This window comes from Mustela erminea, chromosome 16, assembly GCF_009829155.1.
Source record: "Mustela erminea isolate mMusErm1 chromosome 16, mMusErm1.Pri, whole genome shotgun sequence".
Taxonomy (NCBI): Eukaryota; Metazoa; Chordata; class Mammalia; order Carnivora; family Mustelidae; genus Mustela; species Mustela erminea.
In genome coordinates, this window is record NC_045629.1 from 54,523,014 (window position 1) to 54,550,913 (window position 27,900).

The 27,900-nt window shown below is 35.3% G+C and overlaps 1 protein-coding gene across 4 annotated transcripts in view; it reads right to left on the reverse strand.

Annotated features, from left to right (window-relative positions):
- Positions 1–3,181: 3,181 nt before the first annotated feature.
- Positions 3,182–27,900, reverse strand: part of ANGPT1 (angiopoietin 1) — a 249,404-nt gene continuing 224,685 nt past the window's right edge. For all 4 annotated transcript variants that reach the window (XM_032315588.1, XM_032315587.1, XM_032315589.1 and 1 more), the window contains exons 8-9: positions 16,825–16,955; positions 3,182–4,748 (exon numbers count right to left, since the gene is read on the reverse strand). In XM_032315588.1, the coding sequence (XP_032171479.1) occupies positions 4,588–4,748; positions 16,825–16,955 (292 nt within the window). In that variant the 3' untranslated portion in view covers positions 3,182–4,587. The remainder of the gene's footprint in view (positions 4,749–16,824; positions 16,956–27,900) is intronic.

The window sequence follows — 27,900 nt, forward strand, 5'->3', positions numbered from 1 at the left end:
TAAAAGGCAGTTATTAAGGAGTTATTAAGCCTTAACAATTATCTGCCATTTGGGATGAGTTTATTGGTTTCTTTCTTGAAAGAGTACAAGAGATATAATGACTTGTTTAAGTCAGTATTTCCTAGGAATCCTTTCATTATGTTCACTTTTATTTTTATGTTTAATTTTAAACTGAATGGCTGATATAAGGTAACTAATCAATAAAGTAATTATCAGAAGAATTCATGAGAAAATATTGACCTTGAGTTGGAATATACTACCCTTATTAAGAGAGCAAAATCAACTAGAAAAAAGACTTCAGTTGAACCTTAAATCCCAAAGCTCAAATACATATGTCTAAATTCAAAATTATTATAAGTGTGTAATATAAATGAGTAATAACTATTCAATAATACATTTCATATATATGCATAATTGTAAAGTTAAAAGAAGCACATAGACCTCCTTCAATCTACACAGTATATATATGTTCCTGCAAAGTTGTTAATGAAGTAATTTCTGAGGTGAATAAAATTATAAATTATAAATTTAGTCATTTTTTTTTTCTGGACAGAAATAAGCTAAGTTTCATCTGAGAACAAATGGCTTAAGATAGTGGTCAAATCTATGTAGGTTGAATTTTGTAGAGATAGAAGGGGTTTCTTAATCTTGCAGAGCAATTCAGTTCCACTCAACACAGGACAAGGGTCTATTAGGTACTGTGGGAAATTTAAAAAACGAGCAAGTGACAGCTTCTCATAAATCAAAGCTCAAATAAAATATGTTAAGAGCTTTGTGAGTGGAGAGGGGGTGAAAATTAAGAGAAGACATCAGAAAAAGTATCACGAAGCACTATATATTTGGATGCAACATAAAGAACTGCTAGAACTTTTGCCCATCTGAAAGAAGAGAACATCATTTTAGGGAGTGGTTCTGAGCCTTGGGATTCATAGAAATCTCATGTGTGATGGGGGGTGCTGTATCATTCTGTATCAGTTAGCTATTGCTGCAATAATGATGTTTAATAAAACACAACAAGATGTAGTGGCTTAAAACAACCACCCCTTACTGTGTCTCATGATTATGCTGGGCAGTTCTGCTGATCTGAGCCAGGCTCAGCTGAGCTTAGCTGAGATCACTTAGGTATTGGGGATCATCTGCTGAGTTAGCTGGGGGTTGGTTGGATGAGGGTGGTCTCAGCTGGTAAACTCAGTCTTGCTTCCTGTGATCCTCCATCCTCCCTTAGGCTTCCATGGCCCTTTTTTTTCCAGGCCAAGGTAGGGTGGTGCTGAATGTCTCTTTACACCTAGGCTCACACAAGTGATACACAAGCACTTCTGCCTTCTCTGACCTACAGCAAGTTTGGAGCCAGCCATTCAGAAAAACAAGGAAATAGACATCACCTTTCTATGGGATGAACTGCAAAGTCACATGGTAAGAGCATGAGTCAAGAGAGGAGGGACTGGGGGGTCATATTCGTAATTAGTCCACCACGGGGGCCTCTTCATTTTGACTGAAATATGGAGGAGGTGGAATGAAGCTATCTGGTGATGCAGGACGAGTTTGACCTGACATGTTTATTTCAGATTTAGGCAGTAGTGAGGAAACACTGAAGGATTTTGAGCACGGAAGAAGTGTGTTCAGAAGTCTGGCTTTAAGAATAAGTTTGTGTGACTATGGGTAAATAGAAGCAGGAAACAGGAGAAAGGATATCGTTTCTAATCATGTAGGTGGAAGTTAATAAATTGTCAAATCAATGTGATGGTAATAGGCACAGAATCAAGGGAAAAAGTAAGACAGTTCCTTAATAAGGACCGAACTGATAAAACCACTAATAGGATAACAGGCTTGAGGGGCTAGTAGAATTTCCTTTATGTTCCTTCCCTTTTATAGGAATCCCAAATATTCAACACATCCTCTCATTCCAATTCAGAGTGCCCAGAAATTATTGTCAATTGTCATACGATAATATGGCATTTAATAACTGGTGGGACATAGGATGATACCGTGGAGATGTGGGACCAAGACCCAGTGCTTTGATCTACCATTTTAACTGAGCTAAGCTTTCTTATCACATCCCAGACTGGAAGTTTTTCAAAGACTGAGGTGTTAGTTCATTTAGTAGATTTTCCCCCCGGATGATCCCATACTTTTATAGATATCTAATTATAAAATTTGTAAAACATTTATTTAAAATGAGATGAAGTTGCACAAATACATTATTTTCCCAATTTTATTTAAATCAAATAAAGCTGTGACTGATGTGAAGAAACTGGCATAGAAACCACACGAATTTTATTGAGATAAAAATTTAAAGTTGAAATCCTAATACCTAATTATCTTATCCTGAAATAATTAAATGTAAAAGATACACATTTTAAACAGTCACACACATGTAGGCATTACACAATGCACATAATGAAGTCATAAAACATTTTATACTGCTTTATTATAAATAATTGGAAATAATATTTCATTTTTCAAACCCAGATAACAAAATAGTAAATATCATGCTTTCTTTTTTTTTTTCTTCATTATTTCATTTTATTTTTGTAATAAGAGTTGGGAAGTAGTATTTCTTATTAAAAGACTGGTAACAAAAATCTGTAGGAACACAAAAGAACAAACACTCACTTTCATTCACTTAAAGGAAAACAATTGAGAAGGTTTTTAGAGGGAGAGGCTAAACAGTGCTATGAAGGAGTCACCAAGGATAGAAAGACTGTAATATCACCAAATATCACTTGTAAGGCAAAATGGGGTTGTATACAAATCCATAAACACAAAGATGTTGTGGTAAATTTTAACAATATTTTCTTAAAAATGGAATAGCTTTATTCTCTCAAATGGAGGAAATATGTGTCATTGTTTTGAAAAAACTTATTTTTCTAAGAAAGGACACCTAATGTATATTTCCACTTTCATATAGTAACTCACATTTTGATAATAATACTTCATTACAGTAACCTTGTACACTTAGAGAGAGAAAGCACTTTTTGAGAAAACACTGTAGCACCTTCTATTTGCCACAAAACCTGTGCCCCCAAATTCACTTAAAATAGATCATCCCATAGGAATATTTTCATTAAGAGAGTTATAGTAGCTAAAAGACAGAATTTTTTTAGGTGACTGATTAATTTTCTCTTTTTGTGTATTTTCCTCATGTTTATTTAATACAGAGTTTTGAAAATTTTCTCCACTAAATGGCTTTTTAAAAATCAGATATTTCCTTTGAAAACAGAGCTTGAGAGAGAAAAATGTGAAGAAATAATGTATTTCATAAAATAGTTTAGTAGATTTCTCTGAAAACTTGGGTTTATTTGCATCAATGAAGGACTATTTGCACTCCAGATTAAACAGCTATTAGGTTTACCATGGAACTAAAACGCTATATACAGTGATATTTATAATTCTTCCTTTATTTTTCATAGACTTCAAAGTGTATCTCTCATAGAAACTGGAACAGGGTGAATCTGGAAAGCATGTTTCAGTTAATTGGCAAAAATTAAATTAGCATGAAATAACAGAATGAAGAACTGAAATCATTATTTTAAAAGTAAAGAAGTTACACTTAAGTGTACACACGCAAGATGATATTGTAAAATGAACTGTTCCAGCTTCCTTGGTTTTACTCCAACTTAATATACTCAAAAATACTGTTTTCATGTATAATATCAAAGGAAATAGTAAATGCACGTATATTATTTTAAGAGCATGATGGTATATTTCACATTCTTTAAACTTTACTCACGCTATAAATATATTTGTGTATCAGTCAGTTTTTAAAGTAAGTGAAAACTGTCACATAGGGGGTTAATTTCTTATTTCATATGTCCACACTTGATTATGCCCATTTCTTTCCTGAAAACTGCATAAAAAAAAACAAAGAGTAAACGGAGGATGTTTCTACCTTACACTATTTCTTCTCCATGTTCTACAATTCATCATGGTTTAGCAAAAAGGAATTTACATTTGAGGATGGGTTAACTGAAATAATCAAGGAGTAAGTATGATTCAAGAGTTAGGCTTCTGGAATCCATTAACACTTAACCAACTTAGAGGGCAATGCTTATTCTTCTTAGACTTCTATCAAAATTACACAACAGTATAGACTGATTTTTAGTAGGTTTGCATAGAAATAACACCATTGCACTGGTGTGAGACTTTTCCAAACGATTATGGCAGCCCTGCTTGTATTCTTCATGTATATTCTTCTTTTTGCGTTGTTCCCTTTCTCCTCCTCCTTCCTTCTTCTCAGTTTTTACATGACATAAACCATTTTATCACCTGGCTACCACAGTTCTAAAATAAGATCCAGTAGTAGTTTGAAGCACAGTGAACTGAACAGTTTCTTCCCTTTTTAAAACATGACAGTGAGCGGCATTCTCCATAGTCAAGCCATGTGAACACAATTAACCTCATCGAGAGACTCTGGTGAACTCAAAAGGCTCCAAACCCAGTCTAGAACCTTGGTGACTTCACATAACTGCCACTTGTGGCTGGAAGGGAGACACTATCATTTGCTTCAGAAGTTTTCGAGCAGTTTCTTATTTGGTAGCTTCTTCAGATTTCTCTGTTGCTTTTATCACTGCTTTTGACATGATGCCTTCAAAAGTCCAAAGGTCGAATCATCATTGTTGTGGAACGTAAGGAGTAACTGGGCCCTTTAAAGTAGTGCCACTTTATACCGTTCAGTTTTCCATGGTTTTGTCCGGCAGTGTAGAACATTCCATTTAGATTGGAGGGGCCACAAGCATCAAACCACCAGCCTGAAAAATGAGTTAATAATGAGAGAGAAAAGAAGGAGAAGAAACAATTAAAAGTGATATTGAACAGTTCATGTGGAAATTCATGGCACTAACCAAGGTGGAGTTTCTTTCTATGGAGTTTCTTGAGTTTCTTTCTATACTTTCTATGATCATTTGCAAATAAAAGGCATTCATTAAAAAGCTTCTTGGTAGTGGAAATGTCTTAAATCACATCCAATTTAAGCAATATATGGACGGAAAGGAATGCGCTCATGGAAAGCAAGTTTCAGGGTCACTCTGGTGGGACTCATTTCCCACTGTGATGATGGAAAGCTCCTGGGATTCAGGATAAGATCTAATTCAGACATAGATTTATATGTAGGGCAAGTAAAATGCAGATACACTTCGGCAGGCTGCCTTCAGTCTGCTATTAGGAATAGAACAATTATTAGTGAAGAAGTTCAGAAGCTTAGACAGCTGACATATAAGTAGGGCAAAAGAAATGTTTTCCATCTACTTCATAATTTTGCCAAGAACTGGTCCACAGCTGCTTCTGAAATTAACTGGATACTGCGCAATGACTATGATGCTCAAATTAAATTTGAATTACTGTGCTCTCCCTATATTTTATAGCAATATGGGAAGTGTTCATCAATAGTAGCCATATCGGTTCCTACAGAGCATTATTTTTTTTTCCTGTGACTGTTCAAGGTCTTTCAAAACCTAGTAAGAAGGAAAACAACTTGATGAGTAATATGGAGATCTTATGCTTGCACAGCTCTCTGTAAGGATAACTTAGTACTTTATTTTTAAATGAATTAAGTTTCTTAGATTTTGAGATAAAACATACTACTTTTTCCTCTGTCTCCTGAAGTAACACTACTGAAATCTTTAGGGAGCGATTCATGCCAGAGACATTCTGGCATATTTTTATTTGGATACAGTTGACCTCTCTTTGATTACAGAGTTATACCTAAGGGACTAATAGCTAAAGAAAGAGAAAGCTGTACAACTGATGTTAAACTGTAACATGAGCATCATTTTGTAGAAACTAGAAAAAGTTAAATGGAGAAAAGTTAGTTCTCACTTTTCAGTTTTGGAAGATGAACACAGCAAGGTTGTGTTTATAAAGTCATACTAGAGGCAAAGCAAGCTGAATTAATTATCAACTTATATTGGAGAACAATAAGGTATGTTTGATGAGTTCGGAAAGACTGTCTCCAATGCTGTTTTACCAACTGTATGCAAACAACATAGATGTTATTGCAGTCAAAACAGGAGGGACAAGACGGTTCTTGTTTGGCAAGGAAGGATAAACAATAAAATTCCACGTTTTTGAAGACTTTAATTATTTATGAGAGAGAGAGAGAGAGAACACAAGCCCACAAGTCAGGGGAAAGGCAGAGGGAGAGGGAGAAGCAGACTCCCTACTGAGCCCGATGTGGGGCTCTTTCTCAGGATCAACCTGACCTGAAGGCAGAAGCTTAACCAACTGAACCAACCAGGTGTCCCTCCACATTTTTTTATAAGATTAATTCCTTTAAATTGTAAGTATAACTAGTAAAAAATGTGTTATTTATATTACAACAAGTATTCTGATATTAGGGAATTTATTCACCTTAAAGACTCTAAAGGATAAAATGAAAATCCAACTTGAGTGCTCCAGTATTTTAACTCTCTCCTCCTTTTCTCTGACCTTCTTGAGGTACGCTTCCATCATGTTAATGAGCCTTTCATAGTCTTTCAAATATCCACCATGATCTCTGAAGGAAATGCAGCTACTTTATTATTAGAAACGACTACAAATCATAGAATGATCCTCCAAGTTACACTCGGTGTTCAAGGTAAAAGCGTGTGTTTTTGTTTGGTTTAGAGAAAGTCCACAAGAGTTCTGGAAGACTGTGGGAAGGCAGAGGTATGCTGCCAAAAGCAGCCTGGCAATAAAAGGCAGAGGCTGAAGACACATTCATTGGGAAACTTTCGATGAGATTAGCAAAGAGACAAGAAACAGTAGGGACATGTGAGAAAATCCAATAAATTGATATTGGGTATTTTTTCTAATTGAGTGAAGTGGGATAATATTTGTGGCATGGGGAAAGGCATTTTGGAGAAACTGAAAGAAGACCATTCGGCTGGGTCAGAGTTAGCAAGAGAAATAGAAGCCTCAAGCTGAGAAAGTCTGAAGATGAAATCACATAGTCTTTGGTTCATAACCCTAAGAACAATGTAATGAATGGCGTGGTCTATCTCCTGTACTGAGGACTGCACCTAACAAGAGTTTGCTTAACAAGTGACTGGGAGTGACTATAGGCTTATTGACAGATTGACTGATATTGGCTGTTTCTCTCTGTAAGGAGTCAATTGTCTGAAGTAGTTTACTAAAAAGTTCTATTTGATAGACACCCCAATATATAACATCCATGATTATTGTGTTTGTTCTTTCTTTATCTATTCAATATGTATTATTTATATATGTATGATTGTGACTATTGTTACACAGTACTCAACCAGACGGGCCTGGGCCCTCCCTTCATGGAATTTACTTCAAATGTGAGAGATAGACATAAAGTAAGCAAATACGGAAAATCCTTACAAATCATGATAAAAAGAAAGAAAGAAAGAAAGAAATCAATCAATCAATCAATCCAGGAGATTTGAAGGAGGGCAACAGGGGACCTACCCAACTTTTCACATGCACAGAAGACGCTGATATTCAGTGAGTACAGAAGGATGAGAGGGAGGCAGTTGTGTAAAGATGAGGAAAGGATTCTTTTAAGCAGAGTATAGCAAGTACTCATACCATGAGGAAGAAATAGAGCTTGACGTCCTTAGAAACTTAAAGAAACTTAAAGAACCTTTTAAACTGTTCTTTAAGTAGCTGGTATATCATGTATCATCAATGTAGCTGGTATATCATGAACAAGGGGGAAACTCATAGGAAATGAAGGTAAAGAAGCAGGCAGTCTTGTTGAAGGAGTGCAAAGTTGAACAATGTTTACAGAAAACTTCAGAGTTTATCTGGTCTATTTAACCATCATCAGATGCAAGCAAGACATTCTCTAGGAATAAGAACCAGTATTTCACCAGGGAGCCAGATCTATCAGGTTGACTATTAACCAAATATTATTTAGAGCCCTCATTCTATAACTATGGTCTGCCAAAGCCATCCTGAGCATCTTGCGCAGCAAAAGGAAGGGGAAAAAATAAGGAAGAATCAATTCAACAAATATTAAGTAACAGATAAATACAGAGGTTGGAGTGGAATAAAACAGAATTCTTGGCTTTAAGGAGTGCACAGTTTTATGTAGGAGAGAGAGACAATAAACTGTTTCAAAATGAGATGATTGTGAAACAGAGATGAACAAAATCTATGGAAATGGGCAGAAAGTCCCGTCAGTCGGTCCACAAGGTTTACTTACCCACGAGTTATGTCCTGAAGATTGATGTGAGTTCACTGAACAGAAAGAAGTTCTGAACACAGAATGTGCTCTGAGAGAGCAGGAGAAAGTGTCTATTAGCAGCCTGACTTGGCTGGACTGCCACTGGGTAAGGGGTTGGAGAACACAGGGCTAACAAAATAAACAGGAGGGAGAACACAGAGGTTTTTGTTTTATTTTTAGATATTTTCTTGTGGGCAATGGAGAGCCTGCAGTGCACCAGACAAGAAATTAGAAGACTTAGACTCTGATGCTGACTGCACCAATTAATAATCGAGACATCCTAAACAGTAATGACAATATCTAATATTTATTAAAAAGCTAATATGCATCAGGAACTGTGCTACAGTATTTATAGGCATTCTCTCATTTCTTCCCCCAAATAATCTTAGTTGATGTGGGAGGTACTATAATAAACACATTGATGCTCAAAGAGTAAAGAAATTTTCCAAGGGTCACACAGGCATCTGGTTCCACATTCTTATGATGTGGTTTATAGTGTCTGATCAGCCATTTTTGCAGCATGGTTGTATGGATCAAATCAAATGACACACTGACTATTCAAACCAGTAAAATCCAAAATAAGTGTTTAGTGTAAGTTATCTAAGAAATGGGATGGAAGGTTTAGGGTGAGAACAAGAAGCATTCGATCTTGTGGGGGCACCATATGATTTAATAATGAATACCAGGTCATCAGTGCAAATGTATCTCCTTATTCACTTGGCAGGGTTTATTAGAGAAATATGACAAAAATATGACAAAGGAGTACAGTTGTACATGTTTTCACTGTAAAGACAATGGCACTTAAATACCTAATATGACTGGAGAAACTGTTTTCAATGATTTGTTTTGACATCATGTGGAAATCAAAGACCTTAATGTGTTTGACTGTCTTAAGACCAGTGGGCCATGCACACTGAGGAAGATCACAGAATATCTGATGATAATAATGAGGATGAATTAAGATGGCACAACACAAAATCAAAGATTGATTATTTCTCAAGACAATTTTGGTCATAGTGTCTTTATAAAATACTCTGAACTTCAAGGTAGCAAAAATAGTTATATGTGTGCAAATAGGTACTCCGTTTCCTCTGACATATGCAGTAGAACAACAGAGGGATTTCCACTTTCTACTTTTCTTCAAAAAAAAAAAAAAAAAAATAGACATGGCCAGCTCAGTGATGCAAGCAAAGGATGGAAGAAACCAGCAGCTTCCATCCGCCATTGGGACAACTGATAAAATGTCTGAAGTGTTTGAAGACTGGCAACTGCTGAGATGTATGTTGCCAAGCATTTTTCTTTATAACCTGTAACCTCATATATATTTTAATAAGAAATCTGAGATGCATGTTTCTAACTCATTTGCACTTAACTCATTAAAATTTAGTTTTGTACTAACTATCCTTGGCTCTCCAGGCCTTCAAAAGTCATTCCAGTCCTTTATCTTTGAATCAGAAAACTCACATTTTATCACCAATAAATAAAACTTTGTCCAGAGAGTAGGAATTTGATTCTAAACTCTGTATTCAGGAAGTTCAAATTTATTTGAAAATCAGGAAACCAAACTCTCAAATTCTTCTGATCCTAAACAAAATGTCCTTCAACACTTCCTTTGTAAGGTAAAAAGTACAGCAAAATGAAAAGATGTATCTGTTTTTATGGGTTTCTTTCATTTTCTAAGGCATGCATTCTAATCAGCAATGTGCAAAACAACTTACGCAGAAAATAAGATTTGGCTCTTTTCTTGCAAAGAATGAGGCTGAACACAACTGGTTGGTGCTACTGCTATCTGTGGGATCATTACGAAAAATTACCTCCCCAGTTCCTGTGTACAGAGTTGGCCAAATCCACAACTAGCCTCAAGGACCAGCTGCAAGGGTCTTGCGCGGATGCGGGAGGCAAGAGACCTCTCCGAGAGGTCTGCACTCCCTCTGTCATCTCATACTATATCCCCTTCAGGCCAAGGACTTCGCTTTTCTTTCCTTTCTCTTCTCTTTGTTCCAAAGATGAAAAAGTTGTTGATCCTGGCCAGGAATCTTGAATTGACTGAAAACCTTTAGGTATTTATTCTTTTACTGTCTCTTCCCTCCCTTGCACTGCATTTCACTTTGAATGTTTAAGTGAAGAAATCCTTGCGAACGTCTGCTGCAAACAGTAAAACAGAGCTCACTGTTGTCTTTGAACGCCATTCATTGTGACAGAGGCAGGAGAAGGAGTGGATTAAGCAATGGCTTCTCTGGAGGTTGTGTTCAAATCTTACCTGATGCTAATTTTGTGATCTTTGGCAAATTATCTAAGTTTTCTGTATCTTGGTTCTTGCCAAAAACATTATTGTGCTGAGTTCAAAGGGTCTTTAGAAGTATCATGTAAGTTATTAAATATAAACTATTTAGGATAAAGCAAAAATGCCTGTTCATACGACTGCAATAAATATTTGCTATAATATTATTAGAGGAAAATGCCCCACAATTAAGTGTTTGATTATTTCTCAGCCATTGTCAATTATTAACCTTTGGGAGCAGCCCTGTGTTATATGCCTGTAAGTTCTGGTTCACTTTTTTTTTTTTTTTTTTCCAAATTTACCTTTTGAAAGACATTTTCTGATATTCTTTCCTCTTTTTCCAATAAGTGAAAATGTACTTCAGAAAACACATTATAGTAAATATTAAAATATAATTATATTAAAACATAATCAATTCTAAACTTTGTATTTAGTGTGTTCATAATTATTTGGAAGTCAGGAACCTAAAGCTCAAATTTTTCCAATTCTGGAGTTTAGTCTTCTGGGGTTTAGTTATTCTTAAAACTTAGTCCCAATTCTCATATTCACCGTATTGTTTCACGTGTGTGTACATATTTGTATATATAAGTATACATGTATATTTTGTATATATAGGGGTATATATTGTATATACACTGATGTATTTTCTTTTTTAAACATTTTTTAAAAGATTTTATTTATTTATTTGACAGAGAGCTCAAGTAGGCAGAATGGCAGGCAGAGGGAGAGGGAGAAGCAGGCTCCTTGCAGAGCAGGGAGCCCAATGTGAGACTCAATCCCAGGACTCTGGGATCATGACCTGAGCTGAAGACAGCTGCTTAACCAACTGAGCCACCCAGGAGCCCCAATACAATTACGTATTTCAATCTAAGTTCACAAACAGTCACATTCATACTCGAATTGGTTTATTTTTATGTATTCTCACTAGTATCTTTTGTGATTTGGCAATGCCCTTTCAAGGTCTGTGATAAAATATTCATTCATGCAACCAGTATTTATTGAGCACGTGCTATGTGCCAGGCACCATAGGATATAGTAGTAGAGAGCACAAAGTCCCTGCAACATACATTTTTGAGGAATAGGCTTATGGATTATGTACTAAAATAAATTGTTTTGAAATAAAGTAATGCAATGTGTATTACTGTGGTCAATCTTAAATTATCCATATGGATCTTTTCTCTCAACATTTCTTGCTTTAAAACGTGGAGAATATGAGTTATCTGACAATGCTTAGTACACCCTTCCTGGATTATTAAAAACTCTAAGATGATCATATTTTCCCAAAGATCCTGTCACTCAGCATCATTCACTAGTGGAGAAGCTGCTAATTTCTTTCTTTCTTTCTTTCTTTCTTTCTTTCTTTCTTTCTTTCTTTCTTTCTTTCTTTCTTTCTTTCTTTCTTTCTTTCTTTTGTCTTCTTCAAGATTCTATAGCAGGCCATATCAACCCTCTTCTGCAAGCATTTATCAACTCTCTGCTGTTAGCATCTGGTGAGTTGTAGGGTGTACTAAGAAATTTATGTGTATGGCTTTATCCTGTCTTTTAGGGCTGAACTGAGAAATATCCTTTGTTAGCTTTAGCAAAGTCTTGTCTGTCGGCTGACATAGTTTATGCGTGGGAAAAGGGATTGGAGTTTCTACCACAACAGATTCTTTTTGCAGAAGGTTAGGTCACATTTTTACATAGCTTTTATATTACACACTAAATGTTGAAATTGTGTTGAAAGAAAAGTAAGGTAAGGAAAGGAATGTAAAGTAATACCGTGTTTTGTTTTGTTTTGTCAGTAACCTTTAGTAATTGTAGTTTCGAATAGACTTTTAGAAATAGTTATTTGAAGAATGTTAATTTAGTACCAAAAACTATGTTTTCTTTGAATGTAGCATTTGCTTTGAATGTGAAGATCTAAAAGTTATTCATTGTCAGTATTTTGGAGTCAGAGGTTTTATGCATATTTGTTTTTATAGACAATAAATCCATATTAACAAAAACATGCACTGAATGAGATTGCATTTTCATTTTCTTAATGTTAAATAGCAGATAAAACTTTTGTGTTTAAAAGAAACTGATTCCTTTCCTTGGGCTCAGGAGGGCACAGTGGGAACTGTGTTAGAGGATTAAAAATATTTCCTACAATCATTTCTTAAGTTTGTCCCTCCCACTACTGAAGTATACAGATTTTTCATAATATTCTTCATATAGAGGGTAACCTAAGGAGAAAACTTACAAATTTTCCTAAGGTCAATGACATCATAGAGCAAAGACATTTCTGGCTTATAAATCTGTGCTGACAAATCACCTCTATTTAACGATTAATTAAGGGGTGGTTGCATAAAAGATGTATGTGGCGATTTGACCTTGAAATATATGCTTTGGTCTTAGAAGAAATATGTAACAAAACATGAAAATTATTCAATATTTAAATTGGATGGAAAACTTGCTTGTTTTCTGGTAAGGTAGGACTAAGTACATATACTTCTGGGACAGGAAGTATAAAACATGTATCTATTTCTATTGATGCAAATGGCTTTCTCAGCCCCCACACCTCCTCTCCATTCTACAATGTACTATGAATTACAACCCATGCACTGAAAAATAATATTACTACTTTAGCCACAGTAAGTACATGGAAAACAGAGTCACAGAACCAGAAGAAAATGTGAGAGACATTCTTATCTAGACCCACAACTGCAGGAACAAGCTTAAGCAAGCTCTTTTAGATAAAATAGCTTTATATTCTCTTCTTGAAGATGTCCACAACCAGAAATGCACAACCCTCCCTAGAAGCACTTGATTCCTGGAGACTCCTTCTGAATTCACTTGCCCATCCTCCAATAACTCCATAACATGTTGTATTTTGTCTCTGAAACTGGTTTTGATATGAAATTGTGTTATTTGTTGTTTATTCTTTTGTGGAGGGTCTCTTTCAATAGATGCACATTCTATTCTGTCTTGCTTATTTCTCTAACAGTTGATCCTTAACAGTTACTTATTAAAAATATGTTACACTGATAGAAGTTAAGAAGTTAGGGTATTAGGAATAAGAGAGAAAGATCAAAATATTATTTTGACCTTATGCCCAGCTGAAATACCTTCTGCTTTCAATTAAGCTCATCTCCTGTTGTTCAGTCTTTGACAGATAAGGGTGGCAATGATACCACATTCTCCAACCAAATTCCCTCCATGTACTTGCGTAAAACTATTTAGGACAGTTAGTGGGCAATCAATCTTACTTTACCCTTAATTTCTCCCAGAAGAAACAAAGGAAAATATATATAAATAAACAAGATAAAACAAAGCTTTAATTGATGATGACAGAAAACTATGAATTATTAGTTTCAAAGAATATAAAATCTTATTGCTTAAAAGAAACTGTTTTAAATAGCAGCGAGTTCAAATATAAATTTAAAAAAATGAAAGGAAAAATCATTAGATGAAGAAAACAGTTCTAAGGGAAAATATGACAGAATAAGTATTGGTGGTAGGGAGTAGCTCAGTAGGATACAAGTCCCAGGCAGTACTCAGGTTACCTGGACTGTCACTGACATTCATCCTTACGTTCTCCAGTTCTTAGCTATCTAAATTCCACATTTTAGCTTTGCAGAGTGAACAGATTTGCAAGGCCTGGATTCTTTCAAAAGGATATTTGATAGGGTAATGGCGTTTATTACAAAAACACATTGACTTAGACTATTCCAGTCGAAGCAATAAGTGGAAATTTTCTCTCCCCAACATATGTGTTTATTGGTAAGTAAGAAGCAGGTCCAAGAATGATTATGGGTGAAAGAACATGACAAAGTTCAATCATTTTGAAGCAGAAATAAAATCATAAATCTGAGCAATGAAGGTTTCTCATCAATAACTAAGAGGTGCATTCTTCTCTTTGCTTTTTTGCTCTATATTTTCATTATTATGACAGAAATATGAACATATTGGAATGCTCTTCTAAGGCAACATTTGAAAGATTTTACTTCATGCATTACATTTATTGGGTAAGAAAAAACTATCTGTAGAAATAGATGTGGATAAATTGAAGCATATTTCAATATTAAAACAAGCAGGAAACTAGACACTCAAAGTCCTTTTGTCTCTGTATAAACTTGCTGACAATTCCATTTATGGGATCAAGGAGGCAATGAGAAGAAAACTTTTCTTTCAGGAAAAAAAAGTTTAAAACCTAACCTTTGGGTATGATTTTTGGGTATGATTCTAAATTTGTAACCTAACCTTTGGGTATGTTTCTAAATTTGTAAGAACTGTGTTGGGGGAAGGGAGATCATGAAATTTCATATAGAGGACTTTTACCTATTTGATGAGGTTAAATGTGATGTCAAAATACCATTTTAAAGTATAGGGAGAAGTATATGATAGAGGATGAATCACAACAGATTGGCTTTGATAATACTAGGGCTGGTCTCATGTTGAAAAGATACTGATATAAGCATGGTGGTCAATGGGACGTGATTTGGTGGTGGTAGTAATAGAGGACATGTGGATGGGATGCAGGGGGAAAGATTTCTTCAAAATCACCTCTCCATATTCTTCTATGCTCTGTTAACTGATGAGAAAATATCAACCTAATGATACATTTCATTGGCTACAAAATTTGAAAGTGATTTCAAAGGCTACAAGTTGCTTATTCATTCATTAATGCACTGTATTTTTTTAATGCACTGTATTTTTTAATTGAGTTTCTATGTGCTGCATCTAATGTGCTAGATGCTAAATACAAAATGGTGAGCATTAATTTGCTTTTATTTTCCTTATGTACAAAGTGGAGATTAGAGTTTCTCTCCCTGCTTATCTCACAGAGCTGGTTTCCAGCTCAAGCGAGATAGTACAATCTATGCAATAACATGTAAAAACACATAATAATAATAATAATAATGGTAGTAATATTACATTTTAGGAAGAAAATACTCAATTTTGAGAGTTTTTTTTTCCTTACTGCCATTAAAATATGCTCTGTTGGGGCACCTGGGTGGCTTAGTGGGTTAAAGCCTCTGCCTTTGGCTCAGGTCATGATCCCAGGGTCCTGGGATCGAGCCCCGCATCAGGCTCTCTGCTCAGCGGGGGACGTGCTTCCTCCTCTTTCTCTGACTGCCTCTCTGCCTACTTGTGCTGTCTGTCAAATAAATGAATGAAATCTTTAAAAAAAATATGCTCTGTTGTAGATTAATACAGAAGGAGAATAAGAACAGCTGATGGTAGGAGTGATTGCTATTCCATTAAGAGAGGGAAAGAGTTCTGAAACTGTGAGAGCAAAAACACTGGAAAGAAAGTTTCCTTTACAATTTTGTTTGGTGCCAACTCCTTCCTTGCCAGAACTTATAACATACTTGAGCTACACCGCTTGCCACTGGGTTTTAGCTTAGTGTTTCTCAAACCCCAATTAGTCATGTATCAACTTCACAGATTTTTCCTATTATCCACTTGAAACTTTTATTAATAATTAATATTTTACTTTTAATCAATAATGTGTTATATACCAAATATTGTAAATAGTTTAAAAACACAAAGATTAAATAACTCCTTTAAGGAAGAAACCAGTACCCCTTATCATAATAAAAGGTAGATATACAACGCAATAAGATTAAAACAAAATCACTTAATTTAATTTTAGGTAGGTTCCATTGTCTAACCAAGGTCCTGAGCCTGAGGCCAAATGGTTTGCTCCTTCTTTGCTATAAAGTTTATCGAGTGGTTATTGAGTAAGTGTTAAAGAACATTACAGATATGCTAGCACCAAACTGAGAATTTCCCTTTGACACAATCAGAAGGATGGAAAGATAATAAAAAGTTCAAAAAGGATTAACTTTCTTACTCAGTGATAGAATATAATTTAATGATATTTCTTCAAATGTCTTGCGGAAGTCAATACCACATAACGCAAAGCCCTAGTGTAGCTGGTCTGAATTTTATGACTTTAGATCTAACTATATACCTCTCTATTCTTATTTCATTTCAACAGAGTGGCCAATGAATTCTACTACGCAGTTGCAAAACACTTTTTAAGGAGGATTACCCATCCCCCCAACTCCACATGCTGAATTCCCAAATTGTTGTTCATTCCACTATGGGTATCATTATGATTCTTTAGAAGGCAGAATAAGTGGCACTTTAAGAAGCTAAAGAATGTATTCAGAACCAAGTCTGGCATGCCCCTTCTGTAGACACTGGGGGAGGAGGCAAACTTATAAATATGCTAGCAATGTCTTGCACAAGAGCACATGGTAGATTAGTGGGCAGAACAAAATGATCTCTAGGGTCTTGCTCTGAAGTTTCCTGACCAGAAGATCACAGTTCTTTCTCAAAGATAAGAAACTTCAAGCCTCAAACCAATGAAACATAACTTAGAGAACGGCCCCATAGGACTTACCTCCTGTTAGCATGAGGGCACATTTGCACATACAGTTGTCATTATCTGCATCTTTAGTGCTGAAATCAGCACCATGTAAGATCAGGCTGCTCTGTTTTCCTGCGGTCCCAGTGTGACCCTTTAAATACAACCTGAAATTTAAAAAAAAAAAAAAAAAAAGGAAAAGATAAGCCATCCAACAGAATAACAGAACCCAGAAGACCAGTTTGCTGAATTTCTGCCTTTTTCATAATTTTCTCCCTTCTTTGTACTCAACCCTTCTCACAAACTACTATAAGACCTGAGAAAGAAAGAGAGAGTGAGAGAGAGAGAGAGAGAGAGGAAGGAAGGAAGGAAGGAGGAAAGAAAGAGAGAGAAGGCAAGAAAGGACTCTAAATCCTAGTAAAATTCTCTATGGCTTGTGTGCTTGGTGTTTATTTCATAATGCATATGGTTCTCTGATAGTGCACGATCCACAAAAGGAAAATGGGCTTATTTTATTACCACAGGTATTAATCTCCAAAGAGAAAATACAATACCTTGTAGAGCGTCATTACAGCATATAATATATATATATATATATATATATATATAATTACAGCATATAATTATGTTAATGTTATGTTTATGACATCATCACTATTCAATAATAGTGATGATGTCATAAACATTACTCTTAATAGCAATACTAATAATAATTCTCATTGATTGAGGACTTGCTCTGTGCCAAACACTCTGCTAAATTCTTTCTAGTTATTATTTAATTTAATTTTATATTAAATTTGTCATCTAGGCCTCAATATACCAATTTAGTATGCTAAGATTTAGAGGAGATAAATAAGCTGGAATTTGGCTGATTGACTTTAAAATCCAAGTTCTTAATCAGTATACATTCTCTGAACAAATGTTTGTTGAGCATATATTATACAACAGAAATTGTTCTAAGTACTTAAGATATATCAGACAAAGAACCATGCCCATAAGGGGCTTACATTCTAGTTTATCCCTAAAATTACGTTCAAAATGCTAACTGTTTAATCTCAACTATGGCATTCTTCAAAGAACTTAACCTACCTTACTCTCTAGAAACATTTCTTATATAAAATTTACATTAACCTAGATCACAGACTCTCCAACAGTTGCACATATAGAAAATAATCTGGTTATTTGTGGAAAAGGCTTTTGCACTAGGCCTATGAATTTATATTCTCAATTAGTATCTCATACTACTCTTTGCATATTGAAGAATTCTGGTCTAGAATTTAAAAACTAGTGGACAAATCATGATCAATGCCAACAGTAGTTCCCTGATGTCTCGTCACTTCTTATTGATCCTGTATTCTACTTTCACAGCCATCTGGATACTTCGAACAAATGCAAACTTGCTCAGGTCCTTCAGTGGCTCCTCAGGGGTCAGAATAACTAAACTAAGGTTGTCAGAAGTGTCACTTTGATATTCAAGGCCTTCTCTGATTGAGACCCTACCCTTCTTTTTAATTCCACCTAACGTGGTTCTCATTCATCAAAATCATCCAGCAATAGAATCAGACTATGAAAGAATCAGACACCACTTCTGTGCCCGAGTCTTATTTATGAATCTTATCCATCCACAAAATAGTTAATATCTTTGTATGAGGGAGACACTACTAGGACCTGGGCCAGCTCTGAACAAATTTTACATTATTATTTAACATAATAATACAGGTCAATTAATATTTGGATTTTATTTTTTCACATATATATTTGACTTGTGTTTGCACCTAAGTATATGTAAAGGTCTCCCTATTATTTTGTGAAGCTGGTATTAGTTTAAGCAAATAACAGTACTATTGTATGCTCTGCCAAAACATTTTACAGATAATCTGCAGAGATTTTTGAGTCAGAGCAAAATATACAATTAAGTCCTACTCAGGTTTTGTTGTTTTTCAATGATTAATAGAACCTGTGGTTAACAGTAAGTTGAAGGAAACCTCTAAAGCTATATTATCATACACATGCTTGTATTTTAAGACTCTCAGAGGCAGGCTAAAAGTCACTGGTGATAGAAAATTGTAGAATTTTTGTGTGGATTTACATTTCAGGTTATAGGCAGCCCACATGTGGGTGGGTTTCATCAGGGAAAAGAAAGATGGGAGGTCACCAGTGGGAACCTGGGACAAGTTACCTGGGTGAATTTACAGCCTTTCAGATTTGACCAGTTCCTCAACCTTTCGAGATAGACACACACTTGCAAAGCTAAGGAGGCTTTTTGTCAGTTCTCCATTTACAGTAAAAACTGAGACACTGTGGGGTCCAGGATCAGGTCTTCTTAGAGAGAGTTTCACACAGAAAGCCAAATTGTAATTGAAAAGTTGCTTATTTGGTGAACACAGAATCAGTTGGGGGAAGAAGATGAACAATTCCAAAATTAAATAGCTGTGAGTCTGCAGGCTTGAAATCTCCACTCCTATGGGACTGGCTGAGTTTAGCCCACAGGTGCTCTTGGATGAGCGATGCTTAGTCCAACTCTGATTCTTGGCTTCTCTATGATTTGTGATGCCTTTCCTTATTTTTTTTTCAAAAGGTAAGTCAAACCATTATCTCTATAGTAGCTTTAAGTTCATTGATGAGGAAAGAGATTCCAGAACACATTGTTTTCTACAGCTTCATTTTCAGCACAAATGTTCAGTTGATATTAAGTGAGTGACTACTATGTGGTGGATATATTTCATACTTTTATCCTTTCACAAGAGGGTTATCGCATAAGCCTTATAGTTTACAATGTTTTTTTTGTGTGTGTTGCCATGGCAATTGGAATACCCAAATACAACTTTAGAAAGTAGAGAAAAGCGTAAGGAAGAAAATAAACAGCAACCCCAAAATCATCTCTGAATACAACTACTTTTGACAATATGGTGTATATGCACTTAGTTTTGTCCTTTTTTTTCCCCACTCCAAATTGAAAATATTATCTAATATTACCTATTTTTAAGTATATATATATATTTTAAGTATAATGTCTGATCATATTCCTATAAAATTTTTGAACAATGCACAGGAAGTTGCCCACAGGTCTGTCTCCTCTATCTCTTTAGAAGTAATAACTTACATGAGTTTTACACCTTCCAAAACAATTTGTCTTCATGTACAAATACAAATTAAAATGAGATCATACTCAAAAGATTTCTTTATACCATGCTTTCCATATGTAATTGTATGACCATTTTCCCATGCCACTTCTTATTCTTCTCCAAAATCATTTGGAAGTTACTGTATGACTATATCATCAATTGTTACAAGTTTAAGGGTGCTTTCATATATCTCTAAGTATGTATGCAAGCGTGTAGAATAAACATCAACAATCTTTTCCTGACCTTTACCTCTATGATCTTCATTATTGCTCTATGTTATAGTTTGTAAGTAAGAAGAGACATTTTTCCAGATCCTTTTAATCAACATTAGAAGCTCAGTCTTCTAGTTCTGGCAGCTCTTCTCTGAGTTATTACAGAAGCCTGACAACTGGTCTCACTGCCTTAAGTCTTGCTCCTTCCTTTTTGACCTAAAACCTATGTTCCAAAGTGACTCATTCAAAAACCTGTATCTCTTTGTTCCTCTACTACGGTTAAAAACCCTCAGTTGTTCTCCCAACACATGAGAGATAAAGTCTAGATTCCTTACTGAGATTTACAAGGACTTTGAAGATCTTGCCCTCCTCTACTTTTTCCCACACCACCCAACCACCCAAAGTTCTCACTGCTTATTTCCTGTCCATGTATCTAATAGTCCAGGCTTATCAATTAATTGTTCTTTAAAAACAGCACACTCTCACTTCTCTGTATATCTGCACGTGCTGTCCCCATTCCTGGAAGGTCCATTGTGCAATATATACATATATTAAGCCATTGTGTTATACACCTAAAGCTAACATAATGTTATATGTTAATTATATTTCAATGAAAAAGAAATGAGTAGAAAAGACCAATATTTAGAGGACTCTCACTGTATAAGACTGAGCAGAAATTGTAATTTACATACAGAGTATTCATTTCCCCTGAGTCTATATCCTTAGCATGCCATAGGGGAGCTGCTCATGCTCTTCTAGGGAAGAGGCACCCATGGATAGTAATTTTCTATGAAATTGAAATAGGGGGAATAGAGATTGTGTTTCATAAAAAATAATTTTTCTCACACAATTTTAAGAAATTTACATATGAGGACAACTATGCTTCTGTGGAATCCCACAAAGATTTTGAGAGCAACTATGTAGTCAAAGATAGGTCATCTGAATAGTCAAAGGCCTCATTATTTCTTAGGAATTATTTAGCTAGTACAAAGTAGCAATTATTGACCAAAAGCCAACAATTCTAGCAGGTTATTTGATAAAGGCAAACTAAGAGCTGGCCATTCACTAATGCCAAGTATTTTTTCTAATTAGATAAGAAAATTTGTTTGAATTGAGGCTCAAGTGGAATATTTATGTGGTTCTTTTAAATAGTGGTTCTAATTTCTAATGTCTTTACTTTAATTATCTATGGCTTCCTCTATTCTGCTAATGAAATTTCACTTTAGAAAGAAAAGTTGATATACAGAAGGGTAAAAGTTGGCCTTGTATCTGAATATGGTGAAAGGAAACTTGAAGTGTGAGTCATCAGAGAAAATACTGCCCCAAAATAACACCATGGGAATCCTGGACATCTATTTCTTGTGTTCAGCTCGTATAGATGCAGCTTGCATGAAGGATGATGTGTTGGGAGATAAAAACCAAACGTTATTCCAGAGTAAAGTATTTGGCATAGGGACAGAAATATGGAAGATTAAAAAAAAAAATCCAACCAAACAAACAAAACCTCCAAATAAGACAAAAACTCCAAAGAAGATGTGATCAAAAAGGCAGCCACAAAGTAAAATCATGGTATTCATCTTTTTAAACCCTTTTTTCCTAATTAATGAGGATAAAAATCCCACATCTTCTTGCATGATTTGGTCATTGTCTATAAAGAATGTCAGCCATTATGATCTTTTCAGTTAGCATCTTCAGGAAAAATGAAACAGATAAGTGCATGTTGAAATTGGTCAAGATTCCCTAGTCATCCTCAAAGAAAATATAGTTATTCTTTTTTTCACTTATAAAAATTTATATAATCACAAAGGCCAAATCATATTTCTTAATAAATGTAGGACAATTGTGAGTTCTTTTATGAAAGAACAGACTTCAAAATGCTGATACCGTATGAATCATGACAAGTGATTCTATAACTTCTTTAAAATAGGCAGTCCAGGGTCGTGAGTCTGGTTTCTAAATTTGTCTACTTAAGAGACTGCCGTACTTTTCACCATTTTTACATCTTTACTGTATTTAGGGAAGCAAGAGTCTCTTTCATTACCCAAGGCAGTGGGAGTTGTATGTATGACAAATTGAAGCTTGGCCTTGGCTCTTTTAAACAGTAGAAAGACTCTCAGATATCTGAACTTTAAGGTCTTTCAGACTGACAAGCTGAGGAGATCTCATACAGCAGATTCCCATTCTGGCTCTGAGCTCTCTCCCTGCCACCATATGGAACTAGTTTGTCTTTCTCACAATCACTTGAAGAAAATACAAAATGACCCCCATGGTTTTCTTTCAAAGCCTAGTAGCAATGACTCAATCTGACAGAGTTTCCCCACACGGCTGTCTCTTGGTTGCTGCTGCTCCAGGGTTGACTCTGCTCTAACCGCCCTCCCTTCCTCTTCAAAAGAGCTGGGCACCATCAGCAAAGAGGGCTAGCAGAACACGTCTTTTAGAACGGAGTTTAAATCATACAGGTGGCACCTTCTGCTGAAAATAAAGATAATTTTCTCTTGTCAAACCACACATAGACAAAAGAGTGTTCTAGACTTTCAGCAGAATTAAGCATTTGTTTGGTGCTATAAAGGCATCATTGGGAAATATACAAATAATTAGTACTGTTGGAAAGAGGGTAAGAGAAAAATTCAGGAGATGCTAAACTGCTCAAAAATTTTAGTGTTAGAGACTAGCTTTGGAGGCTGTGTTGAGAACATGGATTCTTGGAGACGGATGATGAGGATATTTTCAATTAAAGGGTTATGAAATCCACAGCACAATTACATTTTGAGGTTATCTAACATAAAAAATAAAAACAGATAAAAAAGAAAAGGGTTTCCATCAGTCATTTGAATGTTCTGGGATGCCAAGTAAAAAGGCAGGCAATGAACTTATGTGGATACTAAGAATTTGAGATAGATTTTTAGTCCTTTTATTGTATTAGTATTCGAAGCTGAAATTCTTTATGTTTAAAATGTCTTGTTTGTTAGTATGCAGAGCTCTAGAGGAAACTACTAAGATTGGAAGACTTGAGATAAAGAAAAGAATATAAATTTATTTTAGAGGAGACTTGACTCTTATATTGGACTTTGCTAATATAGTAAAATTATCTTTAGCTAAATAATATTTTCTATATTTTTTTCAGAATAACATCTTTGACACAAACATATTGCTCTCTCTAGTTCCGGATTGCCCAGTGCATCTTTTTCTTTTAAATGAACAGAGCTTTACTGATTTGGCCCCTTTCTCCCTATCTTCACAGTCCAAAATGAACCATCCTTCAAGACAATCCCAAATATTACACAGGAAGCCTCCTCTCTTCTTTCTCCTCTAACTTGTCATTGCACAGATAAATTGCTTCTCTTGTTGCACATCTCAATTTGCCCATTATTATTTATATATGTGCTTCTTTTTATCATTATTTATGTATGTGCTTTTCCTTCCTTACCATATTGTCAGTCCTAATAAGTATGTATTCACATCGGTCATCTTTGTAAACTCCATATATTATATACAAAACAGACACTCAATAAATATTACTGAGTCAGTTATGAACTAAGAGTTAAAATTGTTTAGAATTTAAGTTTTACTCATCTCAAGAGAAGGCTTATATGTAATACCATTTTAACTTTATAATTGAGTTTCATAATTCAAGCGCCATGGACATTTTTTTTCTGATTTGAAATCAGAAAGGTCTACCTTATTTTGAGCCCAGGTGCCTGAATAATGATCTTTTAGTTTAAATATTTATTCTTTATAAATTAAAATTCCAATCTTTTGAGAATCCTATTTCTCTTGCCATATAATAGGGTAATTTATTGGCTGAATCCAGCATGTGATCTTTTTTCCCTTTCTTTACCCATAATCGATACTGGGAAAAATCCTTGAAAAGACCAATCAAGACAATTCATCCTGTAACTCCCATCCTTCCTTCCCAAAAGTTTCCTCATCACATTCTCTTTCTGAATTGGTGTCATTTGTTCTCAGCCTACATTGGATCATTGACGAATCAGCAGAATTTCTGTATATTGAATTAGCCATTATGCTAAGAAGGAGTGCATTATCTTACTTACTTTCTAGCTTCAGATGCATGAAGGTAGATATGTTATTCATTTCTTTTAAGATTTTATTTATTTATTTGACAGACAGAGATCACAAGTAGGCAGAGAGGCAGGGAGAGAGAAAGGGGAATGCAGGCTCACTGCTGAGCAGAGAGCCTGATGCAAGGCTCCATCCCAGGACCCTGAGATCATGACCTGTGCCAAAGGCAGAGGCTTTAACCCACTGAGTCACCCAGGAGCCCCAGTGTTACTGGAGAGTGGTGATGGCTGCACAACACTGTGACTGTATTTAAGGTCATCCAGTGGTACACTTTAAAATGAAGGCGGGGGATGATGTACAAGTGTGAAAAATGCTTGAGATAGTGATGGTCATGGGAATCTGTGCTGATTAAGAAAGATAAATTTCCAGTTACAGAAAATGCAGCTCAAATATGAGAAACTTCAGAAAACTGTCTCCCCCTTAATTTAGAAATATTAACAAAATGTAGGACTTTGTAAAATTGAGTTTATCAATCCCCCAGGTCTCAAGCTCTTGACACTGGAAACATTGCTACCAGCTATCCCTGTTTCAAACTCAAGAAAAAAATAGTTTTCAGTGTTTCTCAATGATGTGAAGATTGCCTGTGTTCAAAGCTCATGAGAAATTCTTCCTTTAAAGAAAACTGAGAATTCACATACTATTATTTCTTTGCCTTTCCGTAACGCTGAGAGTACACTCTATTCTGTGCATATAAAATAACTTTCATGAGATCTGTGACAATGAAACCATACTTCCTTATAATTTAGAAATACACATTGTACTAACTCCCTAGTTTTAGTTCTAAATAAAATAAAGTTTTCTAGTATTCATCCCATTTTCTAAGAATACATAAAAAAAAAAAAAAAGAGTGCCAAGATGAACTACATGGCACTAAGACCTCTGTAAAAAATAAATGAAACAAGATGGGATTGGGAGGGAGACAAACCATAAGTGACTCTTAATCTCACAAAACAAACTGAGGGTTGCTGGGGGGAGGGGGTTTGGGAGAAGGGGGTGGGATTATGGACATTGGGGAGGGTATGTGCTTTGGTGAGTGCTGTGAAGTGTGTAAACCTGGTGATTCACAGACCTGTACCCCTGGGGATAAAAACATATGTTTATAAAAAATAAAAAATTAAAAAAAAAATACAAACGGTTCCTTAAACATATTTCAATTCCCTTGGTGTCACATGTGGCTGACAGAGTCAGCTCCAAGTGAGTGGCTCATTGACTAGACACCATTCTGGTGCCTAAAAGATCAGGTCTATGGCCATTTCAGAAAGTTTATTGGTTTGCTTTTTTATCAAAAATTAAGTCAAGACCTTGTTAAACTTGTGTTTGAAATTGGTGATTTTTTTAGTATAAGCAAGTTCAAGGGAAGTAGATCTGTTCTCATTTTAATTTCTGTTTAGGGAGCAGCAAGAAATTTTCTTTCCAGCATCCCCCTAGGGGAAGACAGAAAGAGGGGAAAGGGTGAGTAGAATGTTGAAAACCATTGAGAGGCATTGTCTGAGGGTTTTTTTTTTTTTTCCCCTGAAAAGGAAATACTTTCTCTTGTTATACTTGGATAATGTGTTAATATAAGTTCTGCAAATAAGGCTTTAGTGTGCATAAGCAGATTCTTCAGCTGACCAAAATCATCACTGTGCTTATTGCTCTTCAAAATTCGTGTAAGTTAGGGTCCAAGCTCTTATCATGGAACATGGCCCTCTATTTTCTGTAGCACACTGAACTCCCACATACAGTTTACTTGCTCTTGTCTAACAAGGCACTTCTTCTTCTACTTCTGCAAGTCTACCTTGCTCCTCATTGCTGGAATCTCAAGACTTTTCTCCTTCCGCCATTATCCTTCATACTTGCCTCAGGAGCACCCAGTCATATTTCACAAATCCCCAAGGATTTCCTCTATGAAGTCTTTCTGGTCCCCTTCAATCTCCTCCAGTGTATCCCATCCATTCTCAACCCCAGCTGAATAGACCACTTTTCTTTACTGCCCAAATAGAGCCTAATTCTAAGTGTTCTTACACAAGACTTTGGATGTGGAACTGAATCACACAGAAATATAAGCAAAATTTAGTTTTCTTTTCTTTTTTTTTTTTTTCCAGTTATTCTGGGGAGAGGATCCATAGCACCATCATTTTTCTAAAAGGTCCACAATTCTTTGGTTAAAAAAAAAATACATACCAAAACATACCAAAGCTGCAACTTTTGTTTTAAGTCAACTGTGTCATGTTTTCTTCTGTCTTCTAAACTATTAGCATCACAGAACCAGAAAGCATGGGATTTCCTTTTAGAGTCATGAAAGTGTTAGTTCTGCATCGTCACCTGGGTGTAGTTGGGGAACTGAGACGTAGGTCCTATCCTAAGATCAGAATCTCTGGATATGGAACCCAGAAATCTGCACTTTAAACAAACACCCAAATTGACTATATGGACACTGAAGTATGGAAACAACTGAATTGTATTTGGGAAATATTGGTAACATGATAAATGTTTCCTGGCTAGCTGGCTGGACAAACAAACAAATGCAGACCCTGATTTCAAAATAATTATAACAACTTTTAAGAAAGTAGTTTTAGTGAAGTTATGTAGGTTAAAGCAAAACCATATCTACTTAAGAAATAAAATAATTATGGATATTAGACAACTGCATGTTTGAAATTATTATATTTTTATTTTTTCAAAAGATTTATTTATTTATTTGAGACAGAGAGAGATAGCAGTGGGAGGGGCAGAGGGAAAGAGAGGGAGACAATTCCAAGTAGACTCTGTGCGGAGCATGGAACCTGATGCATGGCTCCATCTTAGGATCCTGAGATCATGACCTGAGCCAAAATCAAGAGTCAGATTCTTCTGACTGAGCCACCCACATCCCCTAAAATTATTGTTTTTTAACAAGTCAAGGAAATACTAAATTAACGTTTCTTACAGTCAGCATGTCTTCTAGATTAGGAGATGTCAAAGAAGCATACAACATTCAGATGTAATTCTTCTGCTAAGGATACAGGTGTACTTTAAGAATCAGATTATAAATAGGTATAAACTATTCACTGGATCTTTAATTGCATCTGCTACTTTAAAGCAGAGTTCATTAAAATAATTAGTTTATAACAATAATGTGACCTCCAAATTTTTATATAATGACTTCTGATCTTCGTATTTAGAAAATTCTCTCTACCATTGATTATAAGGGTATGCAAGGGAAAGGAAATTGTTTTTCATTGACAACGTAAAAATGAATAAAATTAAAATAATTTATATACAGCTGTTTAGGTGAACTCCTGACTGAGCCACATAAGGAAAAAGCACTTTTGACTCTTTCACTAGAATAAACAGACCAGCATCAACACTGGCATTTGTGATAGCACCAAGAGGTAAATCCAAGCACTTTGCAAATATTTTAAATATTTGGTTAAATATTTAATATTAAAGTTGAATGTTATGATGCTACTACTAACATGGGATTTGTAGTTGATGCATTTAATTTTGATACTTATTGATACTTGGCATAATTTTTTTAAAACGGTTTTAAGATGTTTATGTTGAAATGGGTAAAGGTTCTTAAAAGAAGTAAGTCATCTAGAAAGAAAAAGTTATTGTATAAATTAGAGGGTAATAAATATTTCATATTGTCATTGTGACAATTTTGAATTTTCTACTCAAAAAGTATAGTTAAATAAATCTTGTAAGTTTCATTAAACCCTCAGTTTGTTATT